The sequence below is a fragment of the Chelonia mydas genome, chromosome 5 (genome assembly GCF_015237465.2).
Source record: "Chelonia mydas isolate rCheMyd1 chromosome 5, rCheMyd1.pri.v2, whole genome shotgun sequence".
In the NCBI taxonomy this organism is placed as follows: domain Eukaryota; kingdom Metazoa; phylum Chordata; order Testudines; family Cheloniidae; genus Chelonia; species Chelonia mydas.
The window spans coordinates 46,825,875-46,849,618 of record NC_051245.2 but is presented as its reverse complement, the minus strand read 5'-3'; the positions used below and the strand labels follow the sequence as shown (position 1 = coordinate 46,849,618).

Genomic DNA, 23,744 nt, shown 5'->3' with positions numbered 1-23,744 from the left:
CTAATTTCCCCATGCTAATTTCTCCCTTCTGTACTCTCACACCTTCTTGTCAACTGTTTGAAATGGGCCACCCTGATTACTGCTACAAAAGTGATTTTTCCCTCCTGTTGATAATAGCTCACTTTAATTGAATTGTCTTGTTAGAATTGAACCCCCACTTGGTAAGGCAATTCCCATCTTTTCATGTACTGTGTATATATATCTTCCTACCGTATTTTCCACTCCATGCATCTGATGAAGTGGGTTTTAGATCACAAAAGCTTATGCCCAAATAAATTTGTTAGTCTCTAAGGTGCCACAAGTACTCCTCATTGTTTTTTTTTAAAATTACTCTGTTCTTCATCTGTAAAATGAGGGTGCAAGTGCCCTACTGTACAGGTGTGATGTGAAGATAAAATCCTTTACCAAGGATAAGGTGTTCAGATACTATGGTGGTGAGGGTCAGAGAAAATCCCATGGTGGTAATGTGGGTTATAGAAAGAAATCAGTGGACAACCTTGTCACCTGGATCGATCGGTCTTCAGCTGTCGTTAAGACTGCGCCGATCACAACACGTCCGCCATTCTTCTCGCACTCTTGCCTTTCTTCTCCACGTTCATCCGAAACGTTTAACAATGTCATCTTCCCATCAAGCCCCATATACAAAAGTAAAGTGGGGTGAGGGAGTGCCACGGCAGCACACTGCACAAGAATGAAACTTTGAGTGCAATTTCTACCAGCTCCTTTGAAACAGTCTGAGCATCATGGGGACCTATTACAGACTCACCTGGGGTGATCCAAGACTTGTTTAGGCACATACAGTCAGCCAAACCCCAGGTTATTTGATTATCTAATTAATAACTAATTACTTATTTACATGTTTATCAGATTAATTTTAATGCCATTTCTAAAAATTTAATCTTACCGAAAATTTAATTTTTGCCTTTGAAGAAAGAACTGGGGGCCACCAATAAGGAACTGGGAATAAGGAACCAACTTCAGCCTCTCCCTGTGTGCCCCGGGCTGGCCGCGGGAGATGGGGGGGGGCGGCGCTGAGGGGGGTGTGTCCCGGGCTGGCCACGGTGGGGCGGGGGGGCGGCGCTGAGGGGGTTGTGCCCCGGGCTGGCCGCGGGGGGGGCGCTGACGGGGGGTGCCCCGGGCTGGCCGCGGGGGGGGCGGTGCTGCGGGGGTGTGCCCCGGGCTGGCCGCGGGGTGCGGGGCGGCTGAGCGGGATGTGCCCCGGGCTGGCCGCGAGGGGGCCAAGGCCTCGCGCACACCTTTCTCCGTACCCAACAACACGCAGACGAAGCCCCGCTGGTCTCCGCCTCGGAGCGAGCAGGAAACCCCGCCCTTTCCTCAGCTCGCCCGCTCCCTCGCTGGCTGCCTGCGTGTGGGGGTGCGGCGCATGCGCGCTCGGGAGCAGGTCGGTGGCCTGGGCGGAGGAAGTGCGGCTGTGCCGGGGCGCGCGGGCCGGAGCCAGGGGAGCTTTGGCACAGCCCGTAAAGAGGGGAGCCCCCGCCGCGCCGCCCCACAGGTGAGAGGTGAGCGTCCGTCCTGCTCATGGGGTTCCAGGCCCCGCCTCGGGGCCGGCTCCCGCTCCTCTTTCCCCCCGCGGGGCCGGGTCCCCAAACCCCGCCATCCCTCCTCTCCCGCGGCTCACCTGCACCCCGGCCCCTCCCAGCGGTTGTATCGAAGCCGCACCCGGTTGCCCTACGCGCTCTGCAAGGAGCTGTTCCCGCGGGGAGCCCCTCATCGGGGCGTCGGTTCCCGTACAAGAAAGGGCAGCCCCCCCCCCACACACACTCTGCGGGGTCGCTGGGGTCTCCCGGCGCCTGAATGCCTGGTGTTGTCGTGGACCTGATTTCTTTGTGCTTCATCTAGGGACGCCAAAACCATGGAGGCCCCACCGGTTACCATGATGCCTGTCACTGGCGGCACCATTAACATGATGGAGTATTTACTCCAAGGTAAGGCTGGTGGGAAGATGGGTTTGATTTCAGGTCACAGTGGCATGCTGCCAGGTTCTTCTGGAAACTCTCAGCTTCCCCGTACTGTACCTAAGTCATTCCAGTATTTAATGTTTTGAGATGAATTGGGGAGGGGGAATGGGGAAGAGAAGAAAAGACCTTACTTCAGTCAGATCCTAAACTAGCGAGGTCAGACTTCTTTTGTGAAAGATGTTGACCTTTAGGGCTAAAACTCTCCAGAAGGAGGCGATCTGTGGACAACATCCCATCCCCCTCCCCCTTTCCAAACTCCTTTTTGGTGCAGAATATTCCATTACTTAAGATTTGTTTTGGGTTTTGCTCTTGCCCTTATAGTTTTTGGTTCTGCTGCAAATCCCTCTGGAAGCTTTTGCGACAGCCTCCAGCATAATTATTAACATTATATTGGTGTCTCTGTGCTGCTGTTGTAGCTACAGTGTGGAGTATAGACATTGAAAAACAGTACTAATGTACCTGCAGGTCCTAGGTGTGTTGTGTTGGGAGAGTGGTCCAGAGATTTGGACTAGTAATTAGAGCTAGGTTTTTTTTCGTCACTGCCTGATCTTGGACAATTATTCAAGTGTTGTACACCTCTCGTTCTATAAAAAATAAAATGGGGAATACATTTGTAAATGTTTTGAGATTCCCAGATGAAGAGCACTATGGATAAGTTTTGCATCCTGTGCTTCTTTTTGAAAAATGAGTTTGGATGAGCATTTGTTCTCTTTGCTTTTTTTTTTTTAAAATATGGTGCAATTATTTGGGGTGTCCCATGCACTGGTGGATGAAACCATGCAATCATAATGGCAATAGTAAACGGCTCAGTGGTGAAATAATGAACCTGTTCTCCTTCCCAGGAAGTGTTTTGGATCAAAGCCTGGAGAGCCTCCTTCACCGGTTGCGTGGTCTGTGTGACAACATGGAACCTGAGACTTTCTTGGACCATGAGATGGTGTTCCTCCTGAAAGGGCAGCAGGCCAGTCCCTTTGTCCTGAGGGCACGGCGCTCGATGGACAAAACTGGCACACCCTGGCACTTACGCTATTTGGGACAGCCAGAAATGGGAGACAAAAACCGCCATGCTCTAGTGCGCAACTGTGTTGACATCGCCACCTCAGAGAACCTTACTGACTTTCTGGTGGAGATGGGCTTCCGCATGGATCACGAGTTTGTCGCCAAGGGCCATGTGTTCCGCAAGGGTATTATGAAGATTGTAGTGTACAAGATTTTCCGCATCCTGGTTCCAGGAAACACTGATAGCATTGAGCCCTTATCTCTCTCCTACCTCGTGGAGCTGAGTGTAGTAGCTCCAGCAGGACAAGATGTAGTTTCTGATGACATGCGAAACTTTGCTGAGCAGCTAAAGCCCTTAGTTCACCTGGAGAAAATTGACCCTAAAAGGCTCATGTGAGTGAAAAGGACCCAGCAAGTATGTCTAGTTCCTCTCTCTCCTAATGGTCCTGGTGAGCAGCATGTAGAGACTCTTCTTCCAAAATGACTCTTGAAAGAACTGAGGAGATTAAAGGTTTTTGGTTTTGTTGAGGGGTAGTGGAGAGGTTGTCTCTGGTGTGTTTTGTCACTGCAGTAATTGACAGTTGAATCACTTTTCTCCCCACTTAATGTTTCCCTTTATATAGATCTACCATCAGTTTGACATTTTTTGAAATTTACTAATTTGGAATTTTCTTATTAAGAATCCCTTTAAACAGCATGGATAGAAACATTTCTTAATTTCCTTTATTACTTCATATTAGTGTTTCTGCTTCCATATTAATAAGGGTCTTACTCGCCAGAAAGTGAGATCCAAAGTATCAAACATGCTTAGGTTCACTCCTCTTTCTCAGTGCACATCTCTGGCTGCTGCCTCTTCATTTGCAGCATAGCTGCTTCTATTCTCATAGCCTCATCGTGCAAAGACTGGAAAAGAGCATGTACATGAGCTTCATCCCTCAAGTAATGGAGGAGTGATATCCTAATGTTACTGCATGAGACAGGAAATACAACTATCAGGATCAACAATACAATGGAACTGACTGCACACTGTTGTCAAAGAGGAGCGCATCTTTTCCTGCACTAATTTTTTCAATTAGCGACCTTAGGTGTTACTTGTAACACTAGCAGATACAAAACTAAGGTGGAAATGAGTTTAAGGTAAAGGTGTACCCCTTTAAAAAGTATAGATTTTAAAAGCCAGTTTGCTTAGCTATGTCATGACCTGAGGTTTTCAAAACTGAGAACTCTCAAAACATAACTTACTTTTAATACTGTTTGTTGTATGTACTTCGCTGTGCTTGGCCTATGAAAATAACAGGGTCAGTTTCTCAGGCTGCAGTAGCAGCTTGTAGATAATATTTAAAACAGTGTTTTCAGGGGAATTTAAATAATTCTGTACATCTAAGGTTTTGCAAAAAGTCAGTTTTAGGAAAACCAAAATTTTTGGCGCCAGGTTTACCTCACCATATTGCCAGTTGCAGATTTTTTTTTTGAAGTCATACACTTTGGTGCCTGACCCCTCTGACTGTGTTAAATGAGTGAAACAAGACCTGGGGTTTGTGTACTCTTTACTGTTAGAGCAATTGCTGCCTTCAGTTTTCTGCTGTAGTAAAATTGGAGGCATTAAAAGACTTATGACTAGTAGGTGCCCAACACTGTTAATTTACTATTTGGTGGTTTTGTTAATAGCCGTTCTGAGCTGTTTAATTAAACAATTCCTTATCCCGTACCTCTGAGGTCTATACATATACATATTTATACTATAAATAACTAACATAACTATACATATTTGTACTGACAGTTATTGTAATTCCAGAAAGGTCTTTTAACCACCCTCTCCCAGGGCTAATATTTATGATAAAGTACAGTAAATAACTTACAATTGTCCTTCATTTAAAAAAATTGTCATGTCAGTAAACATATAATAGGTTATGTGTAAATGTTTCCTAACATGCTCTACAAACATGCACAGAGCAATCATTTCACTATTAACATGCAATCACCCTTGCCACAGAACTCTGTTGTAGTGGAACGGCGTACAGCAATACAGTTAAGGATAGGCCCTGATGAAAAATACCAGATTTAGATGAAACTGCAGAAGGAACTTCTAGGTGGACAACAGAATTATACATAATGGAATTTGGCCAGAATAAACTATTCTTGTTGACTGCCAAGTGTTCCGAGGTGAGTGGAACATCCCATCTGCCACACAGATGAAGTTGAGAAACCAACTGGGAGTTGAAAAACAGAAATTGTTTTCCTCTTCCAATTTATGAATAAAAAGGTGTGAGGATGAGTTCTACCATCATGAAGGACATAGGTATCTAAATACCTTTGACAGTTTGGGTTATACTGACCAAAAACAATCAATTCAATTACTACAGCTAATACTTCATTTAAATCAGTTAATTTTAAACAAGAAAAAAATTGTTTAAGGGCATAAGGTAGTTTTGTTTATCTAAAACAATTTTAGAATGCTGTTTTAAACGTTTGTGCATTTAATTGAATCAAACTTCCAACCAAATGCCACTTGACACAAATGAGTAAAAATATTAAAGTGTCACTTGTCATTTTCTAACAAAAATAAATTAAGAACCTAAATAAATGGACATGTATATAATTGGTTAAGTAGATGTGCATACAGTGTATTCACTTGGTTAACTAAAAGTACCGAATTTAGCATAAAGACTATAGTTAGTAGTTACCTCTCTTTAGGAAAATAAGTAAAAATGAAGAAAAAAATAAATTTAAATTAAGGTTTCCTTCTTCTTGATTTATATCAATCCACCCTGTCTTGTATGGTGCTTATTTTCCTAGGAACAGAATGTAGTTTTTCTCGTGGGCCCAAAATGCACCTACAGTGTCCTTTATGCCTCACTCAAGAAATAGACCTATTTTCTTTTGTAATCAAGCATGTTCTTTTCATTTTCAAGGTGCATAATACCCTTTCAAGATGTGCTCTCTCCTATATTTACACCACCTGTATATCCAGAGAGCAGAAAAACACTTCCTGTAACACCCTAAATGACAAACAGTAGGTGCTGCTGTTTGCTACTGGGTAGCCTTCTGCTGGTACATAAACACTAAAGAATCTGGTGAGTCTCTGTCCTATGAGATAGATGTAACTTCTATGACTTGACACAATCACCTGTGATATTTCTTCATTGAGTCAGAGACAGTGAATGAGATAATACCTCTTATTGGACCAACTTCTGTTAGTGAAAGAGAGCAACTTTCAAGCTACACTGAGCTCTTCTTCAGGTCTGAAGAAGGTAATCATAAAGTCGCAGCTAAATACAAGATGGAATAGATGTTAACTCTTTATGCTTAATCTATTCCACTTAGTATTTAGCTGTGACTTTCAGATTACCTTCCCCATACCTGAAGAAGAGCTCAGTGTTGCTCAAAATCTTATCACTCCCAGAAGTTAGTCCAAGAAGCGATATTACCTCACTTACTGTCTCTTATTTCCTAAGACCAACATGGCTATAACACTACAACCAACATTTTTTACAGTGAAACATTAAGATGGCTTACAAAATGGTGTGCGCGCTTTGTTGTGCATTTTCACCCTCCTCGGCACTGATTTTTATTATTGTAATTGTGAGGAAGTCAAATTTCACCTGTTTCTACCCAAAGAATGGGAACTCAATTGGGAACTCCAGTTGCTCCACTTCTAACATGGCTTTGCTAAGAAAACATGTGATCTTGTGGGTTGTACAAAGTAATCTGCTGTCCTGTTAAGGAACTGGGATAACAGTGAAGCGAATAATGTTAGCACTTACAGAAAGGTTTTTAATCTTCAAAATGCATAGCTACTGTTTCATCAGCAATCCTCTTCGCTCCCCATTCCCGTCCTCTTTCCTCCAAAATACTACACGAGAGGGTATTTGAATACAAACAAAAATGTTTAGGTGTCCTATCCTGTACTGTCCTTTCTTATGAGTCCTGGAGCTAGGTAACATGGGGTGGATACATAAAAAGCCATATGCTGAATGAGACAAATAGGGTCCAAGGAAAAGGGACTGATGGCAGGGCAGTTACCACAGAACATATACTTTACAACTGTTATTGATGATGGGGTCAAATCTAGACTAATGGGCTGAACCAATGCCCCTTAAGTCAATGGAACTGTGTCCATTAATTTTAAGGATAACTTGATTAGGGCCCAGGTTTGTAGTTATCAAAAACAGCTCTACTCCTAACTGCAATACCCTTTCAAATGAATGGATCATCATACTCTATATATTAGTAGTATTACCATATTGCTGGGGTCCCTAGTCATAGACCAGGACTCCTCTGTGTTAGGTGCTCTACACAGTCCTTGTAGATATCCAGCCTCAATGAATAAGCATATTTTATGTTTATATGGTAATAAGGAAGCTTCAGCCTTGACACCTGGAAATGAAAGAAGGTGGAGGGACTTCACAATTAACAGTTATCGGTTAGCTTACACCCAAAGTAACAAGATTTGTTACTTTATATATATTTTTTTAATGTTCTCTATCTGTAAAAACAAATAAACCTTTTTTAGATTCTACTAAGCTCGTGAACTCGAATGGATCTTGGGACAATGAGTTCCACAGGGTAATTTTCAGTATGCATAAGCACAAGTGTTAGAAAAACTACTTTTAAAATGAAACAGATTCTAGAACAGTAAAATCTATGAAAAGACCCATATGTGGGTTTTCTACATATGCAACAATATATATCTGCATAACTGCCAATTTTTCCCTCTATTAAATTGTGTCTCTCAAAAGAAGGAAGACATGTAAAGTTTTCAGATTAGTTTTTCCATAGGTAATGCACTACAGATTTGAAAAGCCTATTGGTTCCTATTAAGGCTGGTCAAATACATCCCCTAATTACCAGTGCCACCTGCTCTACAGAATGACTTTAAAAAGCTGAATTCAGAGTTGAAAGTTTGTGGGCTCAAGTTCCACTTGAGAGATGGTGAAAAAGTGAGTGGAGAAGGACAGAGTGAGAAATCCTCTGAAAAAATGAAACAGGCAAGAGCATATGGGAGGTGGAAAGAAATGGAAGTTTTAAAATGGTAAAGTTTGTTAAAAAATTTGAGAAATAAATGTTGGGAGATAAAGCTTTTACATGACAGGGAAATGATTAATAAATTTGAATTCATTTTCCAAACTTGTTGTCACACTGAGGTCAGTTAACACTGAGGACATGAAGCAACCCGTTGGAAGTGTTCCATCTCTTCCCAGGATCAGAACCTTAGAGATTAATATTATGTAGTTCAGGATAGTGCTTTAAGTAATATGGTGAAAGGGTTAATTTCACTGGTTAGTAAAATAGAGGCCATGCTTCTAAGGAATGGAATGCTCCCACCATGAAGTTGTTTACCATCATGAAAGGATTAAAATGAGAAATTGCTACAGAAAGCCTCTTTTATCATCACAAATTCTTTTACCCTGGGAGGCAGATTGCCACTCTGATTTGAAACTTCTAGCACCAGGAGATTAAGCCATCTTTAATATTACCTATGAAGATACATTTAGGATACAGACAGCTACCCACAACACTAGAGTACTTTTTAGGTGTGAAAAAAATGTTTATAGAATTACCCCCAAAGAAGTTGTTCAGCAGTACATGGATGTAAATGTCCATTGTCTACACAAAGGTTGTGACTGAAAGAAGACATCCTGGGCTGATTCTTTTCTGTGGCCGTTTTGGCTCAATCTTACCACTGCTGCAAATCTACCTGTCCCTGTGCTGGGGGAAGAACAGGACACTGCTTGGTGAACCAGAGTCTGGATAACTGGGCAGTGCATGGCCTGATCCTCCAAGCTGTGAGTAGAAATCCAATCATAGGCAAGACAACAACTCTGTGCCAGGAGGAATTTCAGGATTTAAGCAGAGTTGCCTGCCTGCCCACACCCTTCTCTGCTGAAGGTGTCCTGTTTTCTAAATCACACAGGGAGAAATAGATTTGAGCAGTAAAACAAGTGATCCATAAAACTAGTACAGGAACGAACAAGTGAAGGGCATCTTATTCTATTATCAGAACATGTTTGTTTAGGAATTATTCACCAGCCCCCTTGTGACTGGGATGACATCCATTCTGCACCAGCATCAGTACAACAGGTGTTTCTTTTAGCCCATGGGAAAATGAAGAGTAATGTCTCCAGTTAACAGAGGGAAATATGTTAAGTAGATACAAAATGACTTATGCTGGAATTTTGTCAAGACTTGTGTGTTGAAAACTTAGTTACAAAAGAGAACTACTGCCCATTCCACTAGGCAATGCTAGCAAATGAGCATAAGGGGGTTTATTTTCATAAGTCAGAATGTTGCAGACCTCGTTTGAGGCATCATCTGATTTATGGCAACTGGATGTTTATTAATCTGTGCTGTTAAAATGGTGCCTTCACCTCCAGTGCCACCGTGCACCATGTTGTCACCATGTCTCAAAGAGGAAGTTCAACATACAATGTATGTAGCCAACTAAGGAGTAAAGGAACCTGTCAGGATACCAACCATAAAACAGAGAAGTTTATTTTTGGGCGGGTGAGGGGGAGAGGAAAAGAGGAGAGCAACTTTGTAAAGCAACAGTTAGTTTACATAACACCTCCCACATCCTTGACTAGCCATTTGCCCAGATTTTAGGCCTTCAGAATGACCTAGCAGTTTTCTAAGAACCTGCATGCACAACAGTTCTAAGAGCTCTGTTTTTCTTTGAGCCAGTGCTATTGGATGGATGTGGCTGGAAGGTGCAATTGATGGACTGCTAATCCATTGTGCTCTGCACGCGTGGGTTCGCATCCCATCCTCGTTGGGAGATGCTTTGGGGAGGGATAGCTCAGTGATTCGAGCATTGGCCTGCTAAACCCAGGGTTGTGAGTTCAATCCCTGAGGGGGCCATTTAGGGATCTGGGGCAAAAATTGGGGATTGGTCCTGCTTTGAGCAGGGGGTTGGACTAGATGACCTCCTGAGGTCCCTTCCAACCCTGATATTCTATGATCCTATGGGAAAAAAAGTCAAACAATCGCAGAAACCCAAAGAAAACGGTAACCAGCAAGCCACAGTAAATGAAAAATAGCTACTTTCCTACAACAAGCTCATTTCTTAGACTCAGGAATGAGAACTATGCAAGGCTTTGGTTGTTTTATTAAAATGCTATGTATGACATTTTACTTCTTCAAGGCACTAAATATTAAAAATAACTACAAACCAGAGCTATTTTTCATAATATTTTAATACTTTTCACTTTTAAATCTTGGTTTTAAATTTGTGATTGTAACATGGAAGAGTCAACTTTTAATTTTTTAAAACTTATCAGTATCATAAAGCTATCACAGAACAAACAGCTACACGCTATGCACTCAAGGTATTCAAAATATGATTCATGTTTTGGGTATATGGAGGAACAGTGGCAATTCAAATACAGCTTAATCTGTACAACTGTGACAAAAATTTTGGTGAAAGATTTTTACTGGACAATTTGGTCAGTTTAAAGAAAAACCAACAACTTCAGATAAACCAGCTCAGCCCGATTAGGTAAAGGGTGATTTCCTCTCAAAAGGTGCAATCACATTTTTTCTAGAGAAACTTATGAGAAATTATTCAGATTCAGAAAACTGGTTGAACCACCTCTTTCCCTGATCCCCTCATCCCCAATAAAAACTGTGTCTAGTCATGGAGAAGATCTAATTTGGTGACAGATCCAGGTTCCCAAGATAACAGAAGTTAAGGGACACTATCACATTTGAAGGAGAAGATTGCTGCATTCTCTGAATAGGCTGAATTAAAAAGAACTGATTTAACTTACAAAAATGAAAATCTGAAGTCTGAGGCTAGTGCTCAGCAACAGTACAAAACACATAAAGTTAAGGTGACATATTAATTGGCAGAAAAAAGCCCAAGTGTTGGAGGAGGAAGGAGAGAGATCTCTTCTGGAAGAAAGGGCACAATGGATACTCAACATACATTTACACAGCATGAGAAGAAGCCTGCAGACTAAGCTTTTATTTGAAGGGTCAGTACTTATGACTCTTGAACCTGCAATTCTTTCCATATTCAGTAAGGAGCTTCTTGTAACTCTGATTGGGCAGGACTAGCTGTAGTGAAAGACCAGTGTTTTTATCTAAAAGTAAAATGTATTCTTTACAAATAGTATCTTTAGTGTAATTTTATTTACAGAATAAATTGCAAAAGTACATCACATTTAGTGCAAATGCAACTAATGATATTAAGATTTATATACTGCTTTGTAAACTTTCCATACCTTTGTAAAATAAAGCTCTCCATTTAAATTAAGAAACAGTTACTTGCCTGTGTTCAATGATAGTTACCAGAAATGGCAAATACAGAGTTAAACAGTTGTATTTTGGGCATAAGACTTTTTGTAAAGTTCCCATTAGTGGCTATGGTCAATGAACCATTTTTCAGCTGATTTCAAAAAGATGAAACATTTGAGGTATAAGAAATTCTTTTCAACATCACTATATAAAATGTTTACTGGTGATATAGTAAACATGTACAATTTAATCTTGTTTGCCTTACTAGCATTACCATTTAGGCACTTTTCTACATATTCAAATCAAGAACAGAATTATTCTGTAATAAGGCATATTCCATGCACACCATTTAGAGAAAGGCAAATAAATGAGGAGAAAAGTTTTATAGATCATGAAATCTGCATGTATGTGTGTAACCATGTGTTACATATGTGTTTGTACCTCTTTATATAGAAGACTAAGACACAAGGAGTAATTCACTTACAACATTGTGCAGATATCAGACATTTATCAGCCAACTCTTCATTAAATTACTCTTTTGTAGTTATATCCAGGCACCTGCAATACTATATTAAATAAGACTTTCAGCTTTCTTTTGAAAAAAATATATCTGAATCTTATGTTGTTCTACATATACAAGTTAGTGAAGTGCCCAAGAAATGCCTTTAAATAATCTCTACCTAAAGGCCACCAAGCGAGATATCCGCTCGAGTACTAGTCTCTGCCCCCACAGTCCACTCCTCACGGCTATTTCCAGAGATCAAAGGCAGGCAGATATTTGCATTCAAGTTCTCACAGCAACTAAGGGGAACTTTTCATTTAGAATCTGTGGATTCTTATAACTCTGTTAAGTTTCTGATCAAATAGTAAATATTAACAACTCACATTTTCTACACATACCTCATAGCATGGCTTTAATTAAGATGAGAAACAAAAATGTGCAGGACCAGGAAATAATATACTCACTCTTACTTGCAGACTGGGAATGTTGTTCTATGTAGTCCAATTTGCTTTAATAAATATTACAGGGTACCTTCTTGTAGTTTCATGCAACCCACAGTCCACATGTAACGTAGCATGGACAGACTACTGTTGTAGTTTTCAGGCACAATCTCACCCTCTCATATAGAATCTACCTAGAAATTTCTGAATCATGTTCAATAAATTCTGTAGCACAAATTACATAACTAAAAAATACAATAGAAATATAAAGATATCTTGGAAAAAAAATAAAGCTTTTCACACTCTTCCTCCATCAGAGCCAAAGGTCTTCATAGGAGTAAGATAACAGAAAAGGCAAAGTCATATGGATATTGACAGCCCTCAATTAAGAGACATTTTACATAACAAGATGATTCATTATAGAAACCAGCAGCAATGAACTATGATTATACAAAGCAAAACAAAACCCCTGCCCAAAGGTCACCTAGACTTTACTGCAAACCTGAAAAAAATACCACACACAGGTTTTTGTGCATATAAAGCACATACAGTATGCTATATGTGCATTTGTCTTTTGTGCTTTTTAGACATGCACAAAAACAGAAAACTGTATGAGTGTCTTATGAAGGGCCACAGTAAACAAAAGCTCTGCAAATTGTTTAAAATTGAAGCAGTAACCCAAGTTGGTGATTCAAAGTTGTATTTTTTTCTCCTCTAAAGCAAGCAAATAAAAATATATCCATATACATGTATCAATACATGTATTTCTAATTACACACTGATTCAACAAGGAGAGCTAGCAGGAGACAGCTAGTGTTAGATGATCAGCCTCACGGTGTTGCAGTATTTCTTCACTTCAGAACACAAAGCCTAGGACTTGGGCCACAAAAGACTGTAGATCCTACGTTCCAGCTTGGAGCCTTCAATTTGGTTTTTTTCTCCAACATGGAATGTTCACACAGTCTTGTTCCAATCACTGTAGAAACATGGAAAGGACACAGCAGAATACATTTAGAACACTAGTAAGAAGATGAGAAATAGTTATGAAACATTCCAAAAGTACACTTTAGAAACAATGTCGTGTCTCCAAATTTTTCTTGTTTGATAATGACAAACACTTGAGTTTTTAATTATTCACATTTTCAGACAGGCCTTCTTTAACTAAATGCAACGGAAGTAAGTTGTGAGCTAGAAACTATAGGGACAAACTATCATTACCAAAGAAGATCAAATGACCCAGACTTCTAGGATTTTGTACACTGAATAAAACCTACTCAACATAGGCAACTATGGGAGATCAGGACAGCAAATAGGCAAAAACCCTCTATCAACTCTCCATAATATCAGAACTGCCAAATTCTGCATAAACTGCTGGCACTGGATTGTTTTGACATGACTTACGCATAATGAAGAATACTGAAGTGTAGTGTAGTAATCTAAATCTAACATCACAAGAGTACATACTAAGATCTTCCAGTAAATGAAGGCCCAGTCTGCTATTAATATAAATATAGCCAGGCTGCCCTGAGGATGACTGAAACCTGGTTTAGCACATAGTTTTGTTTTTGCTGATGTTTAACACATGCCATTTTTGAACAGATAAACTATATCTATGATTGAAATATATCCACAGAGACCCCATCCCTACACAGATATATATGTGTTATCAAAAAGACTGAAAATCCAAAACTATACCTACCAAAACCCTTGAGTTCTGATGACAACTAAAATCGCATTGGAACCATTATAACACATCCTAAAACATGACTATCCTGCCAACTAGGCAGCGTAAAAGAACGAGATTGTTCAGTCAAACACTGTGATGGACTTATATCAACTATTATGTTATCTCCAAGTCCCTGCTTTAACTATTAGGTGGCCAACACCCCAAAGAATACCGGATAAACGCCTACAGTTTGAATGACAACATTCTGTTTTTACAAAAGTTTAAAATTATTTACACTACTCGCTACACTGCATTATCTTATTCTAAAAGACACCAAATATTAAACGGTTTGATTTTGGCAGCTATTTGAAGAAAGGCCAGTGCTTGATCCTTTCTACCTGCATTTCTAGTTTGCTAAAAATATAAAATATACATTTTTATAATATGTCAACCTGTTCAATCCAATATATAGGTCATCCTATACTAAACCAAGATTTTCACTGAACTCAGAAAATCACCTATAATGCAAAAATACATTTTTAAAATTTGCACAAAGACTTTATATTTTTTTGTAGGAAGTCAACTAATTGTATTAACCTTATTATTTCTTTATGTATGTAGAAAATGCATTGGTTTATTAACTTCGCTTTAGCATATAGCTCAAAATATAGATAAACTCACAATAGCTGTGATAATTACAGTAATAAACACATTTCTAGATGGTCTAGCTTTTTTGTTTGGATTTTAATATTTAGAACAATATATACAGAAGACAACACTCCACAAAAAGTTTAGCAAATACCTGTTAATACTAGAAGAAAATAGGCTTTCCTGCTGTTTTGTCTTGCACATATGATGTAAAACGCTTCAGGAATTTGGGATACTCTCGTTTTGCCACTGCTCGTAACACTGAGGCTGGTGCCCATCCCCCAGGATTCACTAAAAATAAAGATAAAACTAGATAAAAGCTATACTCTAAAACAAACACATATATAGCTGGACTAGTAAATGCTTAACACTAATTTGTAGACAAAACAAATTATTGGTTTAACATTGACTATCCATCCCTTTGCATCCAGAGTCAACATTTCTTGATAACTACTAGTTCAACAGCTAGGAGGATCAGAAAATCTGTACTATAACTCATTCAACATTTGTAATTTAATATTGATTGAAAGCACTATTTCAGTTTACTGGTTATATAGAACCACAATGTGTCACTTAATAGCACTCTTGCTTCTGAACTAGGTCAGGCTCAAATTCCAGATCAGGATTTGGGATCACAGCTAATACTGAGACTGTAGGTGCAGTATAGGTATATATTTGACACTGTTTACATCTTATCAGGAATGCAGTGCAACATTAGGGGCTATTGCTTCATTAAGTTACCTGCAGAGGGGGAAAAAACAACACCTCAGCTTTGACCAATTTTGCTTCTTTTTGGAGTGTGATGAAGACATGAAAGGTTTTTTTTTGTTTTTTAAATTATATACAATTCTGCTTGTTTTTTACGTGAGAAAATCAGGTCCTGTCTAGCTTGGAAGGCTGTAGTGCCGATCCTGCAATAGGATCCACATGGGCTGACCACTGAATCCATGCAGGGCTCAATGAAATCAATGGGACTATGCATAGATGCAGGGTCCACCTGCATGAATCTTCTTAAAGGATCAGGTCTTACGGCAATAGGAGTCTACAAAATGAAAGCTGAGGAACTGGGAATTTTAGTCAGATTGTTTATAGTTTGCTTTTGTTAACACTAATATCACTTCTTCCCAAATTTTCATATTAATACTCAACATTCCCTCACCGTCTTGTTAGGATGAATGCTAACAAAACGCATCCTCAGACATTTCAGGAGGTCCTCTAGCAAAGCCAGGGAAAAACAATTAGCATTCCCAATACTTTGAAGGTAAAACAAAATGGGGGAAAGTATCTTTCAGGCCCTCTTTATACGTCAAAGCAGCAGAAAAGGGCATGAGCCCAGATTTTAAGACCAATTGCAGTCCATTTTTAATGGTATCATCCCTTCGGAGAGGTTGTTAAAACAGAGTTACTTTTTCCCATCTTTGGTAGATGTCCAAATGGAAGACTATAATCTCATAGAATTTTTCAGAAAGAACAGGAGATAACTCCAGTGTCCTTGTCAACATTTTCCATTTCAGAAATGTATTCTTATACAAAAGGCTATTTGATTTATTGCTGAGCGCTCAATGGCTGTTGTATTTGCCTGCATAATCACTGCACTCTCAATTTTTACTGATTGCTTATTATAAAGCATTCATAAAGTTGAGTCCAAATGGATCTCTTTGGTCCTATGTACTCCTTTTCTGGAGCCAAGCAACTGGTCAGCGTCTGCCACTTTCTGCACAACTGTGCTTCAGTAACTAAGCTCTCATTACAAAAAAGTTTCTAGCCCTTGTGGTTGCAAAAACCTTCTAAACATGAACCAAATGCAAACCAATGCAGCCCCAAATATCTCCTCCCAGCTGTCAAAACCTCCAGCTTCCCCCAACACCTTCTATAACGAAGTTTTAAATACAATATCCCACAGCACAACGACAAATAAATATGTAGGATCAGCACAAAATTAAGTTCAGCATCACACTAACACAAGGAATACTGATTTAATTATTTTCATATTTCATTAGATTTATAAATGGAGGTCATTACTGATGTTTGAAACTTGAAGATTCTACAATACTGAAGTTTCTGCTGCAAAATTCAGATCAAATTTGCCACAGAATACTTGGATGGGAGGGGTGTCTTCACTTACAAAACCCAATTATAAAGTAATTTAGTACTAGATTTACCTTTCCTTCTTATTAGTACTGTAATATATTTAATATTCAGATGTGCAGGTAACAACTGAGTCTTCACTATGCTATTTAATAGTGGGGGATAAGAATGTTGAAAACATGAAAGATATATAGGCTAGTTAGAAATGTTCTGCACTTCCATAAAAGTGGCAGACTGTTACATGGTTCCCGTATTACTCTTTTCAAGCAGGCCTCTGAATGTGTGTACGTGTATAGGAATTTTAGTTTACTGATGATAATCTTATATTTGGCTGTTGAGGATTTTGGTCAGCATGGGAAGAAGCTGTCATTCTCAATTTCTACTGAAATCTATAGCCTATCTGCCTGGGGTTGTTTTCCAGCTAAACAGAATATATTTCCACTGTTTTGGCTAATTACTTTGAAAGAAAGAAGATTTTACACCTTTATTACCAGCAGCTTCTCCTCAGCCTAGCCAATAGGTTGTTTATGGAAATAACAGACTTGACATCAAAAGATTAATACATGTATAATGCTAAAGAAAGTATGATGTATGCCAATCAACTCAAATAGGGCAGTTGAAACTTCTTTTTTTCAACACTCTTTCTATATTTATGATTGTGTGATGCAACACATTTGACATTTCTACTGTTCTCCCAACCAATCACACAGTGAATGTTTGAATTTATTGGTGACTGCGGCACCTGTCTTAGGTCTTTCTGATTTTGACTAAAAGGTTCATAGATGTTGATCTAAAAGTAAGTTTAACAGAAAACTCTGAACTTTATTTTTGCGAGCAATCACAACCCCTAGAAGTAATGTAAAGAATACTGTATTGACAAATCTATACGTACCATTAGCTACATATGTAATCTTGCATAGGATATTGTCTCTGCTTATTTCCTTGTTCCCTTCTGGTGGGCTCACCAACGTCTGACAGATCATAGCAATGTTTATTTTGGCACGAACACATCGATTGTTCAGCTGCCAAGAAATTAAACATTTAATAAGCATTACCCAAAGTTTATTTCCTCTATCAGCATTTCTAACATCTGAATGTTAAAATATTAATTTACTTTACAGTAATGCTTGGTAGCGGCAATCAAGATTTGTGCTAGGCACTGCACAGACAAGTAATAAAGATGAGTCTTTGCCCCCAAGAGCTTACAGTCTCGGTGTCAGACAGGATGTGACGTTTGGATGAAACAGAAAAATGTGGTAAGGGTGAACGGGGAGGGAACTAATAAAAAACCAGAGTTGAACTGAAAAGCACAGCTCTCCACTTGTCTAACCAATACGAGAAAGTGATTATTTGCAGGCATCACGGCAAAGGTGGATTTTTAAGGAAGCATTTAGAAGAGAATAAGGTGACAGCTTTATGAAGTGTGATGCATTTAAGATTTTGGATTAAAAAAATTCTGAATGCACAGTTTGATAATATTCCGAGGAATTACTTACAGGGGCGCTATCATGTTCCACAGAGAAGTTACAGACAATCCAAGTTTCAGGATCATTTTCACTGAACGCTGGTATCTTTCTAATAGCAGACAGATACAGCACATCACGCTGAGAAGCTGGCCACACTCTCTGCAGGGAGAGAGTAGTTGATTGTTAAAAAAAAGTTAAAATATTTACTGCCCAGATGTCAGCCTAAATTCATCAATTACAAATCTGGCAAATGATATGGCCGTAGCCATATTATTGTAGAGAAATTCAAGTTTGACAAAATCAAGTAGAAAGTTTCTTCAAGCTCAGTATCAGTTGATAATCCATTTCCTTTTTCAAAATATTTGAAATGGGATATAAGCTATTTCAAGCATTCTTATGTTTGGTTCCAGCGCTAAATTTATTCTGCTCATTCATGTCCATCTCTGTTGGTCTGATTTTAAAAAAATGGATAAAATTTTTTCGCATTCTATGAAAAGAGATGATGTGCCAGCTCACACAACAGGTTAGTCACCCTTTAACAACAACAACAAATATAGGCAGCTCCTTCAGGGTTTTCCAGTATCAGATCTAGGTTTTGTATGGTTTGGTGTCTGAGTCACCAAACTGAACTCCATGGTTTATGTAATATATAGACCTATCCACCATTAGTAGGACTCCATATTTTGAACAGTAAGTAATATTTAAATGGCAAGAACTATTGATTCAGTAATATATTATGTAGGAACAGTAAAGGAGGGTATGACAAACTATGCCACTTTCCAAGAAAAAAAAGTTTTAGAAGCAGAATAACTACAAGATAAAACGTGGCATTACAGAAGCCACTTTCCTGATATTTTATATAAATACTGGCAATTAATCAACATCTTTAGAGTGCTTCATAATACTATACAGCCAGACTTGCTACACAATCCAATAAATAGTAGATTATTCTCTCATGGCAGCTTTCAGGCAAAGTATTATTGGTAGAGTTGGATCCAAGAAAAAAATTTGTTCTGGATCTCAGCCATCTTAAAGTTTGTTCAGGATTTTGATTCAGACTCTTCTCTAATAATCGGAAGCTATTAATATTAAACGTTCGGACCAGACTCTGTGGGTAGCACGTAATACGAACAAGCATCCTGACAAATGTTTGCATAGGAACTAGTTAAAACAAGATTACAAAGTGAATATTGTACTTGTAACACACCAGTTCAGAATGTAACCTTGTCAGTTCTCTCAAACTGTGTGGGGTCAGCTATGGTCAGGACTACCTCAAATAAAAACCCATGGTGTTACAGGAAGTGGTCTTGATGACTCTGATGACTCAGGACTCTTCCCTGGAGTTACTAGTGATCCAATACTGTAACCTGGCATTAGGAGACACACTAATGATGGAGGTGCTATTATTTCAAAGAGATGTAAAAGAAGGCATGGACCCTAAAGTCTCCATGACATACATGCAAGGCTAAGAGTGATAATTCTGCCATCTTTGTTAAATTCCAAATTGAGGAAAATGCAACTGGGTACAGAATTCTTTACTTCCTGTCCTAAACTTTTGCATAGTGCTGTTAAACAGCTGCAATGTTTCACAATAGAGGGGACTATATTTAGTGATTGGTACAGCAGTTTCTATATAAAGTGCTTTGGGATCCTTCTGGATGTCAGGTGCTATATAAATGTAAGATATTGTTACCTTGTGTGTCTGGTAAATGATGATTGCATTATCTGCTAAAGTTTCCACAACATGGAAATTTTCAATGGTTGCTAAAAATAAAAGAACTAGATCAGTGTACAAGCACAAACATACATAAATTAGGTAAAGGTTTTAAACATTCAAACCAACAGTCATGACTTAAAAAAAAAAAGATTTCTTACTTTCCCAGTCATTACGAACATCAACATTCCAGAAGTACTGGCAGACCTCGTGTCCCGTAACCCCTTTGACTGCATGTGTTGCTTTCAAAGGATCTAGGACTATCCCATTTTCTTCCACCTCTCTTCTGTACACCTTTAGGCAAATACAAAATAGCACAAAAGAAATGCACAGTAGAAAAGGCTAAAACTGCTTTGGATTTTTGTTGTGCTTCTTCCTGAGAATCTAATTTGACAGTCCATTTAACAAAGTTACATCAAACAGCAGTAAGAATGACTGAACAATCCTAGGCAAAGTGGATTTTTTTTAAACAGAATATTCATGCTATTTGAATGGTTTAATATTTTATAAAAAGGCTATGTTTAGGAAGGAAATATGTCAGTGATTAAAATAGATAATCAAAGAAGCTAAACATTAATATAATCCAGTACTTAAAGGGGTAAGAGAAAAATTCTGCAAGACTGATTTTTCATGCTAATGTGCTGGATGCAGTACTAAGATTAAAAGAAATAACTAAAGGCTGCCCTAACAGCAGAAGGAAATCCAGTTACCACAGATCTGACTACAACTTGGTGAATTGAAGGGAGTAAGAGAGGGAGAGAAAGGGACAAGAAAACAGTTATTTCAAAACATATTATGAAATGCTTAGGTGACCTGCAGAAAAAGAAAGCCAGAGTCAGCCCTGTCTTATACCACACTCAGTGTTATCTGAGGACCTGACAAGGATGTCCCCACTAACCAAGTTGTCTGGGATATTCACCAGAGAGATGGAAACTAATTTGTTTTTCTTTAATCTTTAAAAGCTGATAGTATAGTATTTGAAATACTTTAGTACCTATGTGCTCCAATATGGATCGCACTATGCTAGACACTATACAGGAAGCGCCACAAAGTCACCCGGCTGATTCCAGGTTTGCAGAATTTCGTGGAAGTCACTGATACAGGAATATTTCGCTGTATTACTGAGCCAGTCCATTATAATTTTTTGTACATGGTATGTTTTTCTAACCTTAATTATTAGAACAAGTATTTCATCTAATAAGAGGCACCTTCAGAGCTAAAGAAATATTGCCATCTGATTTTGTGGTATTTGTGACCTTTCAGAATGGAGCATTCTAGGATATCAGTGAACATGTACTTTTGAGGACTCCACAGCACTTAAAACAGAAATTTGTCCATTCAAATCCTATTATTGATATCCGCTCCACCATAGTATCTGAGCACCAACAAAGTACCTAAAGATAAAGTATCCCTTTTGTAACAGGTAGGAGTAAATTTTTGATTAATATTAAGGTTTTGGATCCCCCCCCCCGGGAAAAGACAGGGGCCAATGGGTGAGTAAAGTCAAAAATAAATTTTACATTTATTTAAGTGTGTTCAGGTTAGTGGCCATTTTTACCTCTGGCAGAAAGTTGAAAGCCTTGGCTCCATTACCGTGAGAGTTCTATTTCCTATGCTCAAGAGTTTCCCCCTAATGAAGAACACTTTCACTTTGCAAGTGGAATAAAATCCCAATGAAAGGTCATGGATATGTATGGGGAAATGATCTCCAGAAGCCAAGGGTAGTCTCATGGACTTTAAATATCAAGATAGAGACCTTACACTAGATTCTGTTTTCAATAAGAAGCTAATGAGCCCAATGGTGTTTTGCTCACAGCAACTCATATAGCTTAGAATGGGTGCTGCATTTTGTACTAGTTCAGAGTTTTTTCAGGGAATCTGGCTTCATTCATAGTAAGAGGTACATTAAGCAAGCCTGGAGGTCATGAATCCATGGATCACCATAGCCAGGTCTGGTGTCTGACATATCTATGATTCTATGACACCAGAGGTAAATATACCCAAATCTCTACATCTAGAAGAGGGGCTTGTACATGTGAACATTTTGTGCAAGCTGGGGTGTGAACTAGCACTAACCTGCAGTGGACTAACTGTCCATGCGGCTCCTATGTACATGGGTCCTTGGAAGGAGAGGAGGCCAAAGCCACCCCCACATGTTCATCCAGTGGTAAACTGCACTCACAATCTGTTTCCAAATGGTCCTGCTCGAAGAGGGAGTTACTTCCTTGTCTTCCTCCTCCTGACAGCATTTCAGGCATCACTGTACATAATCCAGATGGGCTGGATCCGAGGATCTCTGGACTGCCAGATCCTTTGCAGATGAAACATTACCTCTCCATCCACATAGAGGCTAACTGAGAAATTCCTGAGGTGGCCCACAATAAGGCACCAGGACTGCCAGTTTCTCCAGTAATGGGGGTTTGGGTACATGCCTGCAGGTGGCAGACCACAGGTGGCACAAATAGAGCCACAGGTCTCCGCATTCTTCTTCTATCTTCCTCCTGGTAAAGATATGGGTCTGGATCCAAGACAGAATGCACTGGGGATCAGTGGATTCAGAGGGAAGTATGGAGATCCAGTTCTTTGTGGGGACCTTGTAGGGATTCTAGGAGAAGGAAGCATAATGTGTTCTGGCCTCTTCCTAACAGAAGAAGGCAAGAATGTTCTTGGAACTGGGGAAACAGGTCTCCTTGTGGAAACCTTGTGTTTCGTGCTCTGAAGCAATGAACACACTGGACTTGAAAGTAAATTTGGGCTACCATAGTGAGAACGCTCTCCAAAACGGAGGATAAAGCTGGAACCAACCCAGGAACCGAAAACCGATCTGAAGAAGTGGATATCAGATCCAACATCATATGCAAATCCATCTCCCTTGTTACTGAAGTTGGGGGTGGAATGGGTCCCTCTTTTTTAAGGATAAGGCCTTTTCCTGTAGCCATATTGTAAGGGCTGAGGCGTTCGTCTGCAGCCATATTAAGAGAGCAGTAGACATGAGCTAAGAAGCAGAGTCACGTTCTCACATTCCATCTAAATTACGTTAAAACAATGTAATATCGGGTTGTTAAGAAGGCGATCCTGTCCTAATACTACCTACCATTGCCAGATAAAGAAACAGATCTTAAGATGGTTAAAGAAAACTTAGTTTGATAGTATTCTGTCTGGCAAGAAATCACTTATCAATAGCTGTGGTTGTGAAATCCCCATTTCTTTACTGTTTTGTCTTTATGGTCCCCACTTCTCTATTGTTTATCTGTATGGTCTTTGTCTGGTTCTTTGATTGTTTCCGTCTGTCATGTAATTAATTTTGCTAGGTGTAAATCAATTAAGGTGGTGGGGTATGATTGGTTAAATAATCGTTTTACAACAGGTTAGGATTAGTTAGAAAATTGTTTAGTAATATTTTAGTAAAATGATTGGTTAAGGTACAGCTAAGCAGGACTCAAGTTTCACTATATAAACTGGGGTCTAGGAGACCAGCCGGTGGTGGGAGGAGGAGGAGGAAAGATCTGGATGAAGAAGAAAAGGAACTCACTTCTAAGACACAGCCTAAGATCAGAGCTGCTAAGAATCCTTTGGATGACTGTGACGTGCAGCAACCAGAATCCAGATGAGACTGACCTTGCCTGGCCAACAGAGAAAGTCTGCCTGCATGATCAAGATTCGTGAGCATACCACTGTATGCTTACCACGTGTATTTTGCTTGGTAATTGTTAATAAACAGAGGATAAAGATATTACTGTGTAAGGCTCTTTCACTGTAAAAAGGTCCTGCAAACCCACAAAGAGTATGCCCTGAACCCTAGGAATTGGGAAAGGACAGCGGTGCCTAAATCAAGTAGGTTATGCCTTGAGCCCTGGGAAATAGGTAAAGGTGGGTGCCCGTGTGTGTGTATAACAGAGAATGTGTGTGGGTAACACTTTGGAGATGTTACAGCCTTGTCAAAAGTTCTGATGCATGGGAACAGCCACTGCTAACAGCAGCTGTTTTGTCCCTATGCCTCTTTCTTC

The 23,744-nt window shown here is 39.4% G+C and overlaps 2 protein-coding genes across 15 annotated transcripts in view; one reads left to right on the top strand and one right to left on the bottom strand.

Moving 5' to 3' along the window:
• Positions 1-1,317: 1,317 nt before the first annotated feature.
• MED18 (mediator complex subunit 18) lies at positions 1,318-4,598 on the top strand. Of its 2 annotated transcripts, none has more exons than XM_037903005.2 (3): positions 1,318-1,513; positions 1,861-1,946; positions 2,822-4,598. In XM_037903005.2, the coding sequence occupies exons 2-3, from the start codon at positions 1,874-1,876 to the stop codon at positions 3,373-3,375; spliced, it is 627 nt and encodes a 208-aa protein (XP_037758933.1). In that variant the 5' UTR covers positions 1,318-1,513; positions 1,861-1,873; the 3' UTR covers positions 3,376-4,598. The 2 variants fall into 2 exon arrangements, with proteins under 2 accessions (XP_037758933.1, XP_037758932.1); XM_037903004.2 differs by having other exon boundaries at positions 1,319-1,520.
• A 5,555-nt stretch (positions 4,599-10,153) lies between these two features.
• The window catches only part of CERT1 (ceramide transporter 1), a 156,552-nt gene continuing 142,961 nt past the window's right edge, over positions 10,154-23,744 (bottom strand). For all 13 annotated transcript variants that reach the window (XM_027826908.3, XM_043547187.1, XM_043547191.1 and 10 more), the window contains 6 exons: positions 19,899-20,031; positions 19,717-19,787; positions 18,054-18,182; positions 17,450-17,579; positions 14,624-14,760; positions 10,154-13,131 (listed from right to left, as the gene is read on the bottom strand). In XM_027826908.3, coding sequence (XP_027682709.1) covers positions 14,633-14,760; positions 17,450-17,579; positions 18,054-18,182; positions 19,717-19,787; positions 19,899-20,031 — 591 coding nt within the window. In that variant the 3' untranslated portion in view covers positions 10,154-13,131; positions 14,624-14,632. The remainder of the gene's footprint in view (positions 13,132-14,623; positions 14,761-17,449; positions 17,580-18,053; positions 18,183-19,716; positions 19,788-19,898; positions 20,032-23,744) is intronic.